This window comes from Anser cygnoides, chromosome 3 (assembly GCF_040182565.1).
Source record: "Anser cygnoides isolate HZ-2024a breed goose chromosome 3, Taihu_goose_T2T_genome, whole genome shotgun sequence".
In the NCBI taxonomy this organism is placed as follows: domain Eukaryota; kingdom Metazoa; phylum Chordata; class Aves; order Anseriformes; family Anatidae; genus Anser; species Anser cygnoides.
Window position 1 is genome coordinate 102,861,754 of NC_089875.1, and position 19,232 is coordinate 102,880,985.

A 19,232-nucleotide genomic window follows, 5' to 3' on the forward strand; every position below is an offset into this window, starting at 1 on the left:
AGTGCCTCAGAAATATATTGTGGCTTCTCCCTGCCTGGAAAAATGAAGCAGAGCTTTTTGCAACCATGCCTGTCTCCCGGGCTGTATAAGCTGCTCCATTTACTCATGGAGCAGCCCAGTGCCCCTATGTATCCACACTGATCTGAGATTGCCCAGCAAAGTCCATTTGTTAAAGGAAAAGAAAACAGAATAAATAGAAAGAAAACTTTTAGGCTGTCTAAAAGAAACATGCAGTTTTCAAAATTACCTGGAAAGGAACAGATCAAAAATACACTGCCACTGCTCATTTGGCAATATATAGAAAAACTCAGCTGAAACATCTTGAATCTGCTTGTGGCAGAGTTATTTCAGCTCCTGAACAAAACTAACAGCCTGTCAGATGTTGGATTTTGTTGTTTTTGTTATCTCTTCCTTTTTTTTTTTTTTTTTCTTTCCTTTAAGCAAGCCATTAAAAGTACTCCAGGGGTTTCTGGTGGGGGTGGGATGGGGAGGATAACTTTTATCACTGCTCCTCCAGCTTTATAGTGTTTTATCATTTCGTAAGAAGTAAATAAATACTACGTAGCACTCAAGATAAATTAGTTCTTTTCACAGGTTCGTGAAGTGACAAGAAAAATTATTCATGCATCTAATGAGGCTGTTACTGAAGACAACTTATATTCTGATATCATTATGGTGTGGGGACAGTACATAGACCATGACATTGCATTCACACCACAGAGCACGAGTAGAACCGCCTTTCTAACTGGAATGGAGTGCCAGATGACATGTGAAAAACAAAATCCATGTTTTCCAATAAAGGTAAGATTTTGAATGAATTTCTTGAAGAAAAATTCCAGACTCTAAACAGGTGAGTAATGTAAAATACATTGGAGATATGCATACACTAAAGTAATTGCAGGGGAATTTGATAGATCATCAATAAATAATACAGCAGATGGTGATAGAAATATTGAAACCCGGTGTAATTATTAAATGAATCAGGTAAATGTTTAAATTGTTTTACAGAAATAACAAACTATAGCTACAGTATTTAGTACAAATATCATAGTTTTCTACCTCTCAAGTTTATGTTGCAAAGAAACCTTATTAGTCTCCCCCCAGTGTTATTTTTCTCATGCTTCAAGGTTTCACATTCCACTGAGGAAAATAGGGAAGTAGTCATAAATAATTCTGTTTTTAAATTGCCAGCCAGATAAAGTGAAAGGAACTTACCTTTACTCACTAAAAGCAAAGATATTTCCAGCAGCTAAAGCAAACTTTTGAAGAGAGCTACCTTTTCAATGTATGTATAAAATGATCTTCAGGGATTTGCTGAAACTTACATACATCACATCTTCGCTTTGGGTAGATGGAAAATACAATTCAAAGCTTGTTAGAGGATTAGAAGAAACATAAATTGGTATAAATACAGAAGCCTATGTTCTTGTCTGATTAATTTGAAAATATAGCCATTCTGTCACTCAAAAAATCAAGTAGCAAAGTCAAATCACTTTTTTGTTTGTTTGTTTCTCAGAGAGCACACTGTCCATCTCCTCATGCTGCAGGAGATCCCCATGCCTATCACAGCCCTTGGACTGATGCCCCAGTTTCTGTCCAGAGCAACCTAAATTACTTTCCTTAGGGCTGAAGTTCAATTACTGACCAGCTTGTCTATGCACTGAAGTTTGTGTAGGGTATGAGTTCCATCAGAACAGAAAACTCTTTTTCCCTAACAAATTGATAACTAACTGATAAGTATAACATAGTTTCCTTTTCCCTTAAGTGTATCATTCCACTTCCATTATACATAAAGGAAAATATTCTGCTTGCTGTAATGGGAACTGAATCAGTTCCTGTGTTGAAATGTGGCTCATCTTCCACTCAGCAAGATAATCTAAAATTCAGGAAGGCTAAGTGAAATGACTGCCTGGAATTTTACCACAGACAGGTAAATGTTTTCTTTCTTATCCAGCAGATTTGGATTTTTGAACGTTGGCAGTCATAGCTTGAGAGAGTTCAGAAAGAACACAGAGATCTTAAAGAATCACATTCTCGGGACACATCTGAAGTATCCAATGTATGGTTTTTGGTAGTTCATTAATGTGACCAGAGAACTACTTTGTGAACATAGAAACAAAATGCTAATAATATAACTAGAACTATATCCCCCTAGAACTGATTTTCTCCTGAAATCTTCAGTAAAGCTAAAATCCATCTGATAAATATTTGGAAAACAGCCATGGTTATTTTCATAGAATCATAGAATGGTTTGGGTTGGAAGGGACCTTAAAGATCAACTAATTCCAACACCCCCCACCATGGGCAGAGACACCTCCCGCTAGACCAGGTCACTCAAATCCCCATCCAGCCTGGCCTTGAACACTTCCAGGGATGGGGCATCCCTTTCATACATTTAATATTTTCATATATGTCTTCCCTTTCATACATTTAATGCTTTCATACAGTCATTTTATATATGAAGAAACTGCATCTGGTTTCCAAAGTCAGTAAAACTGATAGCACATAGTCCAGCAATGCAAACAGAAAAGCTGCCATTTGCACTCTCGCTGTGTTCCTAGAAAGTGGCAGCCAAGGGAAAATTCATCTGTAAGGAGAGGACAAAAATGCTTCTCTGGGCACCCTGAGCCATAGGGCCTCTCTGGGTGTTTCACCAGGGGAAAGCAGCTCCTGGCTGTGCGTGTTAGGAAGCTGTCTAGAAAATGTTTTGAGTCAATGCAATTTAATGACAGTTTGGATGTTGCGGTAGAACATTAATATTAAGGATGTGTAGGTAGCAGGAAATATTGCACTTTTCTGTTCTGGCCATTTTCAGAGTAAAAGCTATAGAGAGTCACGCAGTAATTCTCACACCAAGGCTATAGCTTTTGGTAGAGCCTGAACATCTATTTTTGGTATCTCTTTGGAATCCCATAGTATGAAGAAAATGAAAAAAAAAAAAAAAGAAAAAAAAAGTTTTTATGTGTTTTTCAGCAGCCTGACACATGGAACTGGGATGCTGAGATAACCTGTCATTCCAGAGATGATTATTTCAGATTAAGGCTGAGATAATCATGAGGCATTAGAAAGACTTACTGTCTTTATTCAGTATTAATTACATTGCTGACATTAAGATAGGCACAGCGCATACACATAGTCATATACAATCCTGAAATGCTTTCATTCAGTTAGTTCAACTACAGAAGAGGTGGAAAAGAAAAAGAAACAAAGAAAAGTGAGGTGATTTGCAAAAGGTGATGTGTAATACGACAGGTTCCTGTCTCAGCTACAAAAGGATCATTCTGTGCACTAAACAGCCAGCAAAGTGAGCACCTGCCTTTTTCCTGTATTTCAGAGGTAACAACTCCCTGTCAGATGGGGCCCCTAACTCTTCTCTAAGCTTCATGTCCCAAAATACACGTTTATGTCTTCCTTGCTGGCATACTTTCATAAACCATAAGCTAGGTTTTTTTGTTTTTGTTTTTCTTTGAGTACTGCAAAAGTCCTATTACAAGGAGGCCATTTGCCACAGGAAAAAGAAAAAATAGTAAAAAAAGTTTTTCTTTAAATGCAATAATGGTTTAGACATCATGGTACCCTGAAACAGTTAGCGATTCCTACACATCAAAAAATTCACTGCAAGCAGATTTGAATGTGCAAAACAGTTAGCAATTAATCAGTTTAAATCAACATGTAGCTGTACCAGGAAAACTATTGGGGCCAGAGAGGGATTTTTTTTTTCTGATATTTTCCACTCTAGAACTATACAGACAAAGAAAAAAAAATCTATGTGAATATTCTGTATCAGTTTTGGAGAAAAATGTAATTCCATACCCATTTCAGCAGAAGGTTTTTATTTTTCTCAGATTATTTTTGATGTCATTTGAATAATAACATAAGGAATCTCTCATTTGCACATTCAGCTGCTAGCTGCACATTGCTTACCCCATGAAAGGGGAAAGGACTACATTACGCAGTTCTGCCAGTCCCTTAATGTTCATTACTGCTGCTTTTCTCCACTGGGGCACAGAACAATTTGAATTGAAATTGCACAGGCAGTTAACCAAAGATTAATCAGTATGAACTTCATTCACTGTTGATATGTTTTGTTGTGAACCTCACTGCTTAACAACTTAAAGGCGGCTCATACATTTTTCCCAGTGATACCTGAATTCTTCCAGGCTTCCCTGATAAATAGAAGAAGGAGGCACTCAGACACATACAACATTGCAGCTGCCAAGTTCATGCATTTGTAGTGTGAGATGAGCTTCTTGTTTATATTATCAGCTGAAGAGAAAAAAAAATAGCAAGGGATTTAATCATAGCGAAAAATACTAAGTGGAAAACCCAAGGCAGTAAAATTACCGATTTCAGCCATCAGTGAAAAAAAGAAAAAGAAATTATGTATTTCCTTCAGAAATAGCCTACTTTAATTTGTTAAAACCTAACTAGTGAAAAAATATTCATAGAAGTTCTTTACCAAACAAAACTTGAAAAACAAATGAAACCCTTTCTTAACTTAAATGTTTTGTTGATATCAATCCCTACTGGCACAAGTTCTCAGTAATAAGAAAATATTACTTGGTATAATAAGTGAGGTAATAAAGTTGTTAAATGAAGCTCATTAATTCCATTCGAAAGTTGCCCTGTTACTTTTATCCCAGTTAAGGGACTGTTCTGAACTTCTGGTTCAGAACTGGTCCCTTCACTGTTAAAAGTAAAAAGAATAAATTATATCATTTTATATAGCTTTTGCAGTATTCACTGTCATGTGCCAAAGAGTTTTTTCAAAAATGAACAGCAAGCAAAATAGAAAGAAAAAATATTAGCTCAGGTGTCTGCACAAAACATTTTCTATTCGTCAAAAGACTTATTTGTTTTGAGATATTTAAGCATCTATTGTAAGTGTTATCTGTACCTATTTCATATTGGCCTGTTGATAAGAAAACGCTAGTTTTATACTCCCTGAAATTCAGACTCCTTCATTTTTTAATAATTTTAATTGATATTAATTTTTTTATTTTTTTTTTTGAAACTCATGGAACTGACTCACAAAGTGGAAACAGCTATGTCTCATTGTGTTGGTGCACAATGAACCGTTGTTAAAATTTGGAAATAATGCTCTCTTCTGAAAAACAAAGTTCATAAAGCTAAATATGCATTAGATAATGAAGATAGATTTCAGTCATTTTGAAACCTGATGATTTTTGCTATTGTGTTACTTGAAATAGAATTGCTAGCCTGAGCTTTTCTCTTAGATATCCTACTACGCACATAAAACCTTTCTCGTATTTCCTCTGCTGACTAGCAGACAAATGCTGGATTACCTTTTGACCTCAGTTTCTTGGTTGTCTGTGGGTCAAAGGGCTGGGAAGAGTTTCACTTGGGGAGGACTATAAAAAGCAGTCTTTGCTTTTTATAAGGATAGTCAGAATGTAACACTTGCAAGACAGCTGTCCCTGTAAAATAATGTGGGGGAATCTTTATGGAGGGCCAGCAGAGTGAATAATTATATATGACTTTTTTAGTTAGGAAACAGGATTAAAATAGTATAGAAACAATGCTCTTACAGCATGCTGCTGCAGACTGACACTCTTCATTACATTTTTATGTACACATGTAAACCTGCAGTTTCATTTGGTATTCAGTACAAAATAATTTGACCAGATGTTCACATCTCCACTGTGATACATTTTGTGAGGAATTTTATTTGTGAAGACATTCAGGCATAGATCTATTCAAAAAGGGTTACATTAGTAACCTGATCTTATGATTAAGGTTTTTATTTTTTTTTATTATTTTTTTTTCAGTCGGCTTAAAAATCATTGAATTATATTTTCACTTCAATCTGAGAGGAAAGAAAATGATCTCTGTGAGTTTAGAGAATGTCACGCCAGTAGATGAGATCTGGAGGACAACTGAAAATGGAGATGAGATGGAAATATTTACACAAACCTTAATTAAACATCCACAGCTATGTTGCCTTTAGCTCAGGAAATATGTTTTTGTTACACAGGTAACTAGCAATGACACATTATCCACAGGGATGGATTGCCTGCCCTTCTACCGCTCATCTCCTGCATGTGGCACTGGTGATCACAGTATTCTCTTTGGAAATCTATCAGCCCTAATTCCAAGACAACAAATAAATGGTTTAACATCTTTCCTTGATGCTTCTACCGTCTATGGCAGCACCCCCGCTGTTGAAAACAAGCTGAGGAATTTAACAAGTGAAGAAGGTCTTCTTAGAGTAAACAGTAAATATTATGACAACAGCCGGGAATACCTACCCTTTACAGACCGGATCCCATCACCTTGTGCACAGGACTCAAATGCAAGTGAAGGTGAAAGGGTTGAATGCTTTATGGCTGGGGACAGCCGATCAAGTGAGGTGACGTTGCTGGCAGCCATGCACACACTGTGGCTAAGAGAGCACAACCGCCTGGCCCGGGCCCTCAAAGCCATCAACAGCCACTGGAGCGCTGAGACGGTCTACCAAGAAGCACGGAAAATTGTCGGAGCTCTCCATCAGGTGGGATATTTAGTTGCTTTATCAACACATTGCAGTGTTGGTTGCAGTGTAGAGCAGAACCAATCACAGAACTTCAAATAGGTTTCTGAGTGGTTTTGGAGATCATACTAGCTTTTCTGTGCCAACTTTTTCTGTGCTTCCACTCTGGCACGTTTAAAGTTCGCTCTGTTCTTCACCTTCCTGAATGTGATGTCTTCCTCCTTGGTTTGTTCAGACCCCAGATCTCAGTGTTCTGATTTTAATGGCAATTTCTACTCTGCTTCATCTTTCTGCAGATTTCTCCCATGTCTATTTTGTCTGTTGAAGTCTAAGCATTTTCGGATGCATTTCTTTGCAGTTGTGGTGTGTTTTTTTGTTCTTGTTTGTTTGGTTGGATGATTTGGTTTTGTTTTTTTGGTTGGTAAAGGAAGCAATTAAAAAGCTATGTTTCTGCATTTTTATAGTGCCCCAAATGTTTATTTTCTTATAATAATTATATAAATAAGTAACTTCCCTGTGTAAAAATGCTTGTGAATTCCTTAATGCTGTATTAATATATAAACTTTAAGGTCTAATCTAGATCTCTATAAGATATATTTCTATAGGAGATGGGAGAAATTAATATGCCAAAAGTACATAAGAGACTGTAACAATATTTATATTACACCTGTGAATTGGAAAATCTGTTCCTGCTCAGTATTTTCTTTTCTTTCTTTCTTTTTTTTTTTTCATTTTTCATTTTTCTTCCTGAAATAGCTAAAAATAGCTAAAATAGCTATTCAGGCTTTAACTTTTATTTTCCTCACAGTTACAATTCATATGCTCAGTGTGGACAGATTCTGCTCCTGCAGAATATAGCATAAACTGCAGTGATCAAGCACATTTCAGTCAGACAAGCAAACTGATCAGTCAACGCTTCATGCTCAGACAACCTCTTTTACTTACAAAGTCCACGCCAATCTCTCCTTTTCACCACCTTTATTCCCAACCCTGAATACCCCAGTGTTTCACACATTCCAACAATCACGTGTTTCACCGCAGCGTTTTACACATTCCAACAATGCAATGATTTAAATATTGCATACCAAGTTTTACACAGTCCTCAAATCCTCTTCTCCCTGCATCCCACAATGTGTCCTACCTCCTCTTGGCCATCACCCACTTAGCTTGCCCAACATTCAGGTGACAGTTTCTTTCACTGCCTCATCTTGGTGGGTTCATCCTCAGGTTTGGGGTATGGGCACTCTCTCTGGTTGCCTCAGAGAACAGCCAATCCCTTTTTGATAGTTTGGGTACTCAGGTTACTCCACCTGGCATTGCTCCTCTGATCCTCACCAAGGCTTTTGTCTTTATGGAGATTCACCATTAATGTTATATCAGGACCAGAATAAATTGAAAATTAGATGATTTTCATATGCTTTCTGATTGTTAGAAACAGATTATTTGGTGTCAAAACATGACTGTTATGAAGTTAAATTGGGAGAGGGGTAGGAAAATTTCACTATTACAATAAAACACATCCTTTCTTCTGCCAGTAGTTTTAGTTAAAAGTATGTGCATAATACTTCCTGTAAGAAACCACCTTCCTTCTCTGGCGTGTTGTTATTTGCACTTAAAGACAGATAATTTCAGAAAAATAACATTAATTTAGTTTAGTCAGTCCTTTTGAAAAAATTGGCATTCATTTTTTATATATTTTATTTACATTCACTATGTCAGCTCCTTTGCTGTAAATGTGCTCTTTGCTTAAAATAATTGCATTGACAAGTCAAAATGGTTGTTAGTATTTGTTAGAAGAAAAGTGAAAATCCAAAAGCAGACTTCTATGTGTTCAAGTACTTCTGATCTATGTCCAGTAGCATTATGGCCTGAAAGAAAATACTTTGTGCAAGGCAATATGCTGCATAAATCTGGGCTACTCATTATCTCTACCAGTATCACAGTCTAATGAGATTTGCTTATGGCTCATTAGAATTGTGTTTCAGTTATATCTGGCTGGTTCAGAGAAATTCATTTAAGAGAGATAATTGGAATATCTCTGTTAATGTGGTATGCTAACCAGCACAGTAATAACAGCTCTAGCTGAACTTACCTTGAGATCTCCACTCTAAAATTTTATTTCAGTTGCTACACATTTCTCAAATTCTCTCTTTTTGGAATGAATAATTTCAAACATAATTTTTGCCTGCTGCTATGTAATTATAGGGAATTGGACAAAAAGCCTTCCTTTCTTTCTAGAATAAGGAAATGAAAAAAGTAGATGTCTCTAGACCATGCTTTTCCTCCTTGATGCTTTCTGACAGCATAAATAGCTCTAGTGGCAAGCATTTAATAGTAGGAACCTGACAAAGTTACCAAACATAACATTTGCCTATTATTGTCTTGGACAAAACAGATTTTTGTTCGCATTGTTGGCATGTTTCATTGGTAAGTAGTAGTTTAAATAAGCCATAACAGTGGTTAATTCTCTTCTTGTATTTTATGTGAGAGACACACGCTTAACTCTAAACTATAAACACTGCAATATGCTGTAGTAAAAAATATACACCTCGATTTATACAGTGTTTTGTGAAAAAAAAAACAAAACCAAAAACACCATTTTTTATTGTCATCTGCTTAACAAAATGAAACTTCTTGTTTCAGTTATTCTTATTTTGACCTGAGAAAACAGAATGAGCAGAACTAGAACACAAAATCACAAAATGGTTAACGTTGGAAGAACCCCTTTAAAGCTATTAGAGGGAAAATAGTTTAAATTTGTTTTTCCTTTAAACAAAAAGTGTAGACAAAACAGGAAAACCATTCAGTTGTGGAACTGCTAGAATCTTAACATTACTGTTTCTTATATATCTGGTTTGCGAGTTGAAACTGCATGCATGTGTGCTGGTTTCATTCTGATTGTGAATGCCGAATGAAGTGGCACTAGTCAAAGAGTGATGCGAGAGTTTCACAGATCAGTCTGATTCAAATTCTCTTTAATTTTTCATGATTTCAGAGAAGGATCTCTGAAATAATGGTGTTACTGGCAGTTGATCCCACCTGTAGCTGAAAACTGCATTTAGTTTTCAGTGTGTGGGTTTTTTTCTCTTCCTTGTATACCTTCCTGTGTTCTCAAAGTATCTTGCATCCTTCTCTGCCTTATACTTATGTGTGGGCTGAAAATGGGTCTCTTAAACAGCTGACATACTTTAACTGAAGTAAAATTATAGGGTTCACCATGGCTAACATGGATGAAACTTGTTTGTGAAATTGGATCATTAAATAACTCCTCTCAGAGCTTAAACTTAAGCTTTAACTATGAAATGATAGATGAAAAATAGATAAATAATATATATTATAAAAGAATGTGTTTCACTCTGACATAACTCATGTCTATAAAAGTATAGTTCAGACTATTGACTGAGCTATTATAATGTGTTCATTATTTATTAAGACTTGAACTCTCATACAATCAACATTTTTTAAAGTGTTTAGGGCTTCAACATCGGCTGTAAATCCTTTAATATTTACTATGAGAATTTCAAACAACTGTACGTAGTACTTTAAGAGATTAAACACCATCAATAGATTTTCCTGTTCTCTATTATTTCTGAAATATTTCCAAAGCACATGAGCTTCATTTAATTGGCATTTCACTGCCTCAATGAGATACTATTATTCTTTGCAGTTACCTCTGGCCAATGGCAAAGATTAGTTGCCCTTTTAACCTTACTTATTCTTACAGTCATTCATATATTTTCTTCTGCAATCTTCTTTTGATCTTCCTTTTCCATCCTTTATGACAAATTCACAGCTTTCTGGAAAATGTTGGAGTGGGTTAAGAAAGGAAAGTCTGCTGAACCTAACGAGGAAGTATTATGAATTTCTATATTTTTTGCACCTAATTTGAGATAGCTTTTAACATGAACAACAACAACAACAAAATCTCAAAAATAATATGAAATTTTGTAAGATATTTTCAATTAACTAATGTATGGAAGAATTTCGCTGGAGGTGGCCCATCCTGGAGGCGAATCCAGTCAGGATGCTTGCTGAGTACATAAGGAAGTTTCAGCTCCCTGTTGTAGTTCTGCCTTCTGAAGGATGCTGCCTTTCCCACGAAGCCTGTTTGACTTTGAGTAGCATTTGTGTTTGCATGTCAAGATTCAGTTACTTTCTACACACAGTGAATACGATTCATGCTATGATTAATCTGTACAAGGCCTCTTCTGACAGTTTTATTATTTAGATTCTCTCTGGATAATTACCAGATGTTTGATTGTATTGCTAGGAAATCAGAATTTTATTTTCTCTGACATGACTAAATTAATAACATTTAAATACTGTTAATACCTCTGTTACTATCTGGTCATACAGGCTATTAAAGTCATTTAAATACAGAGCACATGGCTTCTATTTAAAAGATAGTGCTCATTTTTCATCATTTTTTACTAAATTGTACCTTTGAAACAATGACTGCTTTGAGACAGTAGAAATATTGACATTTCTGATTAAAGTTAACTTCTTTATGAGGTTTCTATGGAATTCTGAGCTGATTCTATGAGGTGCTAAATGTCTCTTAAGAGGAACTTGGATTACCACTAATCCACTAATGTCATAAATGTCACAAAGAGCTGAGACCACACCCAAAGTTAACTTATTCTTCATAAATAGACTCAAGTAATAAATGGCAACATGGTTCATTGTAGTTGCTTGTACTTTCTTGTTATAGAACTACCTCTTTCTGGTTCTGATTTTATTGACATATTTTTAGACAAGAATGTTCCTTCTTTTCCACAGAAGAGTCTTAATTGTGGAAGAAAAACTGTATTGAAATTATGTATTATGCTTATTTATGCCAAATATGAAAGAGAAAAAAAACCTTTCAAATAATTCTTTCATAGCAGGGAGTGCATGCAAAATAATTTTAAGAAAAATAATTTTGCTGTTTCTGAGCTGTTTACACCTTCTTTAAAACTTGTTTATGTGTCAGTCAGAACTTGTAGTGAGCCTCTCCTTGTTTTCATGCAGACAAATTTAGGTAAAGTATGTTCAGAGTCTACATGAAGGATGCTACATGCTACTTTGGATATGGTTCTCTGTCAGATTCCAGATTCTTTCTGTCAGTATCATTTTTCTGCTTTATCACCTTAGTCTATATCGTCTAAAGATCACCTCTGCTTGATGGAGCTTTTTTTTAGCCATCGTAAGTTTCCATCAAATATACGTCTCTCTTAGCTCAAGGCAGGCGTATGACTCTTTTTTACCTTTACCCTTTTAGTTTTCATGTGTAGAAACAACAATCTCTCTTTCCCTGCCAAGGAAACATAAAATTCAGATCTTGCCTCTGGAGCAAATGAAAAATCTGAATTGCCCTTTTGTTTGGGCAATCTGGCCTTTATGGGCTGCTTTGCTTCAGATTTCATTTACAATGAGCCAAAAAATGAGAGTCATATCAGGATGTTTGTGTCCAGGGCTGATCTAGACCTATTTAAGGTCTCTGCATGTCTGTTAAGATGATGGCAAAAAATATCCTTTTCTACCCATTCTTTTGAATTTATGGGTACAGGTGCCTCATTCATACTTTCAAGTCACACTTAACCCCAAGTCAAGATGAATGAGGCTTGGAAAACCTGTATTTCTGCCCTCTGTAGTAATGAAACAATGTGTCATTATCTTGCCCATAAAAACTAACTAAATCTAAAATTAGAAGGAATTGTTGCTTTGCAAAACCTTTGTGAATGTAGGAAAAGTTTAACTTCTCCAATGACGATGTGAGTATTAATTTCCAACAATTATTTGATTTTAATTTTAAGCTGTATTAAAGGACCTGTAAAGGGAATTCTAACTTATTCTTTCAAATATTGTGTTTGCTGCATGACCTGACTTAATATACCTGAAAACAAAGATGTTGTGAGCTCTGCCTTATGAGAAAAGTGTGTGAATTCAGCAAGGGCTTGTTTGTCTCTGTGTCATGCTTAAAATAAAGATACAAGTTTCTCATACGGTCATTTTGTGACAGCTAGCTATTCAGTATTCACTATACCAAGCTCAAAGTACGTTTACACAAAGTATATTTTACTGCATAATATATTGAATCTATAATGTGTTTTGTTGAATTCACTATGCTTCATATTCATCCTGTTATGCTTTACTGAGTGCAGTGTAATCTTTAGCCTATAATACACTTTCATTTTATTTGGTACATTAGACCTTTTTCCACTTTTTTTTTTTTCTCAGTATTACCTATATGATTTTTTTTTTCATGTGACTGGAATACTATCATATTGCAAAAACATTTGTCAGAAAGTGTTTATCACCATTTTCATTTTTGAAGTGTGTTTTTTAGGAGTCTATAAATTGGCTTGAGTTTAGTATAAAATGTCTATCAAGGGATTCTTGGCATCAGTATTTTAAAGTTTGGGTATTTAAAGTATTCAATAAAGAGGATTTGTGTCACATATATATGTCTGAGAATAGAGTCTCTTCCTATCAACAACCATTCATGGATGTTTTTATAGTAATTCATGCTTTCCTTTCTATTTTTAAGGGCATTAGAATTTATGCTATCACAATCCAAGTTTTAAATATTAGCAGAGCTCCTAAGAGCTGGATTTACCCCCTTTGGACTAGAAGTGAGCAATACTGGTACTCTCTGCTGAGGAGGGTTTGGTCTAGCTTTTTTGGTAGGAGGTTAAAGGAACCTCACTAATGTACTGAACCCTGCCACTGCTTCTCTTCAGTCATTTGTCTCCTGACTACAAGAAGTACATTATTATTCACCAACTCACATGTTCATCATGCCAAATGCTTGGGAATAGATGAGTGATGAAAAAGGTATTCTATACATATAAACAATTACTTTTCAACTATCAAAACATTAATGATATGTTTCTTTCTCTTTTCTTTCAGATTATTACTTTCAGAGATTACATTCCCAAAATCATTGGTCCAGATGCTTTTAATCAGTATATTGGCCTTTATACAGGTTATGATCCCACAATAAATCCTACAGTTTCTAACATATTTTCAACAGCTGCTTTTCGTTTTGGTCATGCAACAATCCAACCAATAGTAAGGCGATTGAATTCACAGTATTTAGATGATCCAGAACTCCCAAATCTTCATTTGCATGAAGCTTTCTTTAGTCCCTGGAGGCTCATTAAAGAAGGTATGTTTTTATTTAAACTGTTGTTTTATGTGTGTGTGTGGAGGGTGGGGGCAGGGGGAATGGGGTTGTTTTGTTTGTTTCCCCCAGAATATTATAACTTTTTTAAGGTTACTGGTCTTAAGTTAAGAATAGGAACATTTATTTAATTACATCACTGATTTAGGCTGTTGAACAGGTTCCAGAGAATTAATACTGGAACAATTATTTTAGGTAAATAGTCCACTAAATCAAATAGAAATTACTCTCCAGATTAAATCAGTCTGGTAGATTGACAATAAATTGATGATATCTTATATACTTTTTTTTTTTTGGATACATGTATTATCAGGTTTAAAATTTTCTTATACCTGAAGAAATAGGTGGAGCCGTTTCGTAAGATTACCACTGTTATGTCAACCTGAAGCGATTTTTTGCATTTGTTTGAATATAAAAGGCTACGTGACCAATGTTTAAAAAATATATAGAAGCATACATACATTTACATTTGTTAAGAACATTATAATGGTTTATATACATGCTCTAACATTATATTATTTTTATGTTTAAAGGAGGCTTGGATCCTTTGCTAAGGGGTCTTCTTGCACATTCAGCAAAACTACAGGTGCAAAATCAACTGATGAATGAAGAGTTAACAGAAAAACTGTTTGTGTTGTCCAATAATGGTTCACTTGATTTAGCATCATTAAATTTACAGCGTGGCCGTGATCACGGACTCCCAGGTCTACTGATTTTTCTTAAATTTACTTCCAATCAGTAGCTGAACTATCATTGCTTGTATTTGGTATATAAGTTGTTTAATAATAAGTTTTTATCAGAAAAGTAATACACGTTTCTTCTGCTAATATTGCTAATATTTTTGACTTTGATGAAACCAAAATATTGCCCAGCATTTGAAATTAGAATAACCTCTCAGTTATGGAATGTGGAAGACCAGTATTGGTGAGTGGATGTGGGTATGCCTGGTGCAGGTAACTGATACCAGCTCTTGCTGAATCCAGCTCCAGAGGAGAGGGACTTTTTGTCTGCAGCAGCTACTTGATGTCTGCAGGCTGCACCCTGCCTGTGGGAGAGGTCTATTTAGACACAACCTCGTTGGCTGGACTGAGAGTAAAAGGTGTTGAGATGTCCCCAGGAGTGGTATAGGTAGCTTAGTTAGATGTACACGTCACTTTGAGAAACATTACATTTTTATGCCCACTTTTTGCATTAGATTTCTTGCTCTGTGCACCCAGGGTAGAAATAAACTCTCAAGGACTATGAGCCTATCAGGCCATGGATGTACAAGTTTAGAGAAGACTGTGCTGGAGTTTAGTTAATTTAATTACATTGGCTGTTAAATCTACGGTAGGTTTTCAATCCTGACTCCCTGCCTGATCAGACCACTTGTCTGCATGAATAAGGAACAAATCTGTCTGTCCTTCTATGCTCCAAGCCTGATGTTCTACCCACAGAAGTAGGACTGACTGATTGTCTGAAGATGTTATATTTCTGGATGACAACCCTCTCCATTTCTCCTGTTAAAGCTGTGCGACCCTGTAGCTAGGAATGTGACCCTGGACAGTAGAAATGAAGTCTGACTCCAGCCTGGAGTTTAAAGCTCTCAGCTACACTAGAGTAGAAATGGAGTTTTGGTCTCCAGGACCAAAATACGAGTATTGTTGGGAGGTGGGGGAAGTTAATTCTATTGACGCAAAAGAATTATATATATATATGTGTGTGTGTGTGTGTATGTGTGTGTATGTGTAATTTTATTTATTTTTTTCTCCCCAGGGAATTGTACATATGTCTTAGGATACTATCCCTAGTAATGTATTTTAGTCACTAACTTAGTTCAGGTTACTTCTTGTCCTTTCTTCATCCCAATCTGGTCTGAAAATGTCAACACAAAGTGCATGCTTCTGTTTAGATCAGCTCAGAAATAACCCTTTGTTATCATGTTTTCATTGCTTAATAAATAGTGAAGAACCTTATTTTCCTTCATGGAAATGATGTAACATTTGCATATCTTGTTGTTTCAGATCCTGCCATAATTTCTCCAATCAACTTAATCAATAATAATAGGTCTATTTTTAGACATAACTGTCCACAATTGAGATTAAGGTTGTCAGAATCCAGTGCTTTTAAACTTATTAATTTAAAATATCATGTTTATAGTCAAGTCTAATCTTCCTTTTAAAATCATATTTATAGGTTATAATGACTGGCGTGAATTCTGTGGCTTACCAAAACTGGAAACTCAAACTGACCTGAATACAATAATAACCAATCAGAAAGTCACTGAAAAAATCATGGAATTGTACCATAATCCTAGCAATATTGATGTTTGGCTTGGTGGTTTAGTAGAAGACTTTCTTCCAGGTGCTAGAACTGGTCCCCTGTTTGCATGTATAATTGGAAAGCAAATGAAAGCACTAAGGGATGGTGACCGGTAAGTTGATTCATGCTGTGGAATCATTTGTATACTAATCAGAACCAATGGTCATCTTACAGATATGTAAGGCTACTTCCCAGAATGTAAGACAACATGATGCTTATACGTGCTTTAAACAAATTATTCACTGCCAATTCCTAATTTTTATCCTAGTTCCTCTAGGATTTGTTGGGTGAGCTTTTGTTTTTCCTTCTTTAGTCTGTATACAGTTTCAAATCCAGACTTAGAGATTGTTTCTATGGTACTGAAATGATCAACTTTGTACTTCTGGTGGAAATGCAAGGTGCCAACAGCAGTTAATTGTGCCGAGGCAATTAAATTCTGTGTGGATGGATGTAGCACTGTACAGTCTTAGCTATCCAGTTCCTGAGGGCTGCACTAGGCTCAGGGTCCTTAACTGGAAGTACCTCAACATTTTCCACAGCAAACAGCAAATTCAGAAGAGAGATTTGGAGAGCTGTAATACAGGCTTCGTAGAAAGGTTAATAAAAACACCAGGTTGGTCTTGTGGGATTCAGGAATGCAAAGTACTCCCAGAAGAGCCTTGTCAGACAGAGGAGAGGATCTTCCTTCACCTAATCCTGCACAAGTGCCACCAGTACAACAGTCCACACCAGGAAGGCAGCAGAAATGCAGTCTCAGGCCACAAAAGGGTGTGAGGTGTTGCTTTATCATATTTCTGTTCCTGAAGCAATTACAAAACCAACCTTTCTTTCTTCATTTCTGTGATATATACTTGTGGCAGTAATTTTGAATCTTCTGAGAGGACTAATTTTAAACGACTCACACCACGCTAGCAGTTGTGTTTTAAGTACATCTATTTGGTCCTTTCTCTCACCTTTACACTCCTCTCATAAGTCACTGTTGTGGAAAGAAGCCATTATGTAAATAAGCATCCGAGGCAGAATTTAAATCTGAACTTTAAAAAATGTTAAGTAATTAGCTCACAGGAAAAAACAACGTTAATCATAAAGGTGGTATCTTATTAACACAAACTGTACATACAGCAAACATTCCACTCAACAGTGTTAAGAAAAAATGGTTGTAAGTCTTCTGAATTGTATAGGTATCCCTGACCCTATCTGGGGAAGGATATCTATTGGGGTCCTTCTAGCCTTGCTTCTATTTTTCAGTGTCTTATGATACTATTAACATTAATTAAACCTAAGATAATTTAACATGTTAACTCCAAATTGTGAAAAGAATATTTCTAATGCTAAATGAATTCCCCAAGTTTCTGTCATAATTTTTTTATGACAGCTAACCTAGATGTGAAATGATATTCAGTTATTGAGACTATGATATGGAACTATTTATGAAAGTTAGGAGGGTATAAAGTTATCATTGTCTCACAGTAAGAGTAAGAATGGAAAAATCTAAAATTCATTGCAGTGACTTGTCACATGTTGTATCAGATACTACCTGTGTCTGCATTAGCAACACTACATGCATACTAGATACACTAATCCATGTGTCAGTAAATAGGAATTTCAAAACATCTTTTTGAACGTACTGGTTTAAGTTCATAAATCAAGGATAAACAGAATTTTTGACTGACTTCATCCTCATAGCCTTAAAATCTTCAGTCAGTAGTATGCCAAAACAAAGGGATTTCTTTTTCCAATGTATTAAACCCAGGCCCTATCTGGTCAAATCACCTGGTCACCTGGAACCAATTGTTTCCATTCCATCGGATGTTACTTTATTATTCTGTTCCTTCCTGCTCTGAATCCCTCTCTGATCTCAGAATTTGTAATGACTGGATGAAAGGCCTGTAGCTAACTTTGTCATTATTTGCATAGGGATTGTGCAGAGGATTGTGCCTCTATTTAATTTTATGTTATTTTATTTTTTCTTCTTTTTTACTTTAACCCTGTAAAATTCACCTGTAAAATGTTGGTGATCTGATACATATCTTTTGGAGCAACTTTTGTTAGAGCAATCCCCTAGCTGCTGGGTAGATTAAAAAATAATGATCTGCTCAAGCCTTCTCAGCAGCGTAGACGAAACTGAATTTTGTGACGAAAGTAGAATAAGTTTTAATGTACGTGAAAGAAGAAACTAGAAGGTACAGGGGAACTGAGTGAAGCAAAGCCTTTGACAGCTTTGGATATGGGAAAGATTCTGGTAAGAGTCAGTGACATTTCAGGATGTTCTGAGAAGTCTGGGGTCACTGTGTAGGTGAGAGTAGAAGCAAGGTGCCTTTTTTTTTTTTTCCTCTCTCTCTCTCTCCAGCGCCCCTCTCTCTTCTGTGATTCTTATCACAGTGCTCCTGAAGTATGGGACGGGACATTCACCCCATCCCTGATTGTGTAGATTCCCTCCTCCTCCAACACAGGCGGAGTGGGACAGGCTTCTCCCCAAACTATCTTACCATAAGCAACTATTTTCCTGTACCTAAAGCTTGCTCTTCAAAATTTCACATGCACTTAGCTTACTTAACCAAGTTTTATGACTCTGAGTGACTTTGCACTTCTGAGAAAACTGTTGTCAGCAGTGTGCAATTTGTCCTGAAAAACCCCATGGGGCACACCACCAGCCCCTATATTCCCCAGAACACAAACAGGATTATCAGATTTCTCATTTGCATGGAAACATTTCAAAGGGCTCATATTCAACCTAACATACCACACATACGCAGATTTTGTACAGGGTCCACTGCTGTTCCCTTCCAATTAGAGGGGTGTAAACATGAACACCACAGACAGCCCTTACTAGAAACCCTAGTGTTGATCCCCCAGTATTACAGATACCCAAACCTGAGTTCAATTGGTTCAAGTTCGATTGGTTCAATCCTGAGTTCAATTGATTCTATCCTGAGTTCAACTGTTTCATCCATACTCTACTGGTAATAGTCCTAGGTGATGTTAGCTCAGATCCTGCCTGCCTAGTGGTGGGGAAAATAACAACTGACCTGACTACCACAGGGGACTATCTTAGCAATTTAACATTGCTTGATAGTGTTTAATATGTAAACAGAGATGTGCTAATAAATTATTTAAAAAAAAAAAGTGCAATTCATGATGTCTCAATCTATAAAATTAAGCCAAATACACTCTCTGTGATCTTTCATAGAGTTGCCCCATCTTTGTTATAAAAATGATAATATCCTGTTTATCTTTTTTCTTTCCTTTCCCTTTCTCACTAAGCTTTTTTATATT

The 19,232-nt window shown here is 36.0% G+C and overlaps 1 protein-coding gene across 1 annotated transcript in view; it reads left to right on the forward strand.

The window, feature by feature from the left end:
* The window catches only part of TPO (thyroid peroxidase), a 44,382-nt gene that overhangs the window by 18,029 nt on the left and 7,121 nt on the right, over window positions 1-19,232 (forward strand). Inside the window, exons 7-11 of the mRNA XM_066994859.1 lie at window positions 595-801; window positions 5,996-6,511; window positions 13,382-13,640; window positions 14,189-14,359; window positions 15,831-16,068. Of these exons, the coding sequence (XP_066850960.1) occupies window positions 595-801; window positions 5,996-6,511; window positions 13,382-13,640; window positions 14,189-14,359; window positions 15,831-16,068 (1,391 nt within the window). The remainder of the gene's footprint in view (window positions 1-594; window positions 802-5,995; window positions 6,512-13,381; window positions 13,641-14,188; window positions 14,360-15,830; window positions 16,069-19,232) is intronic.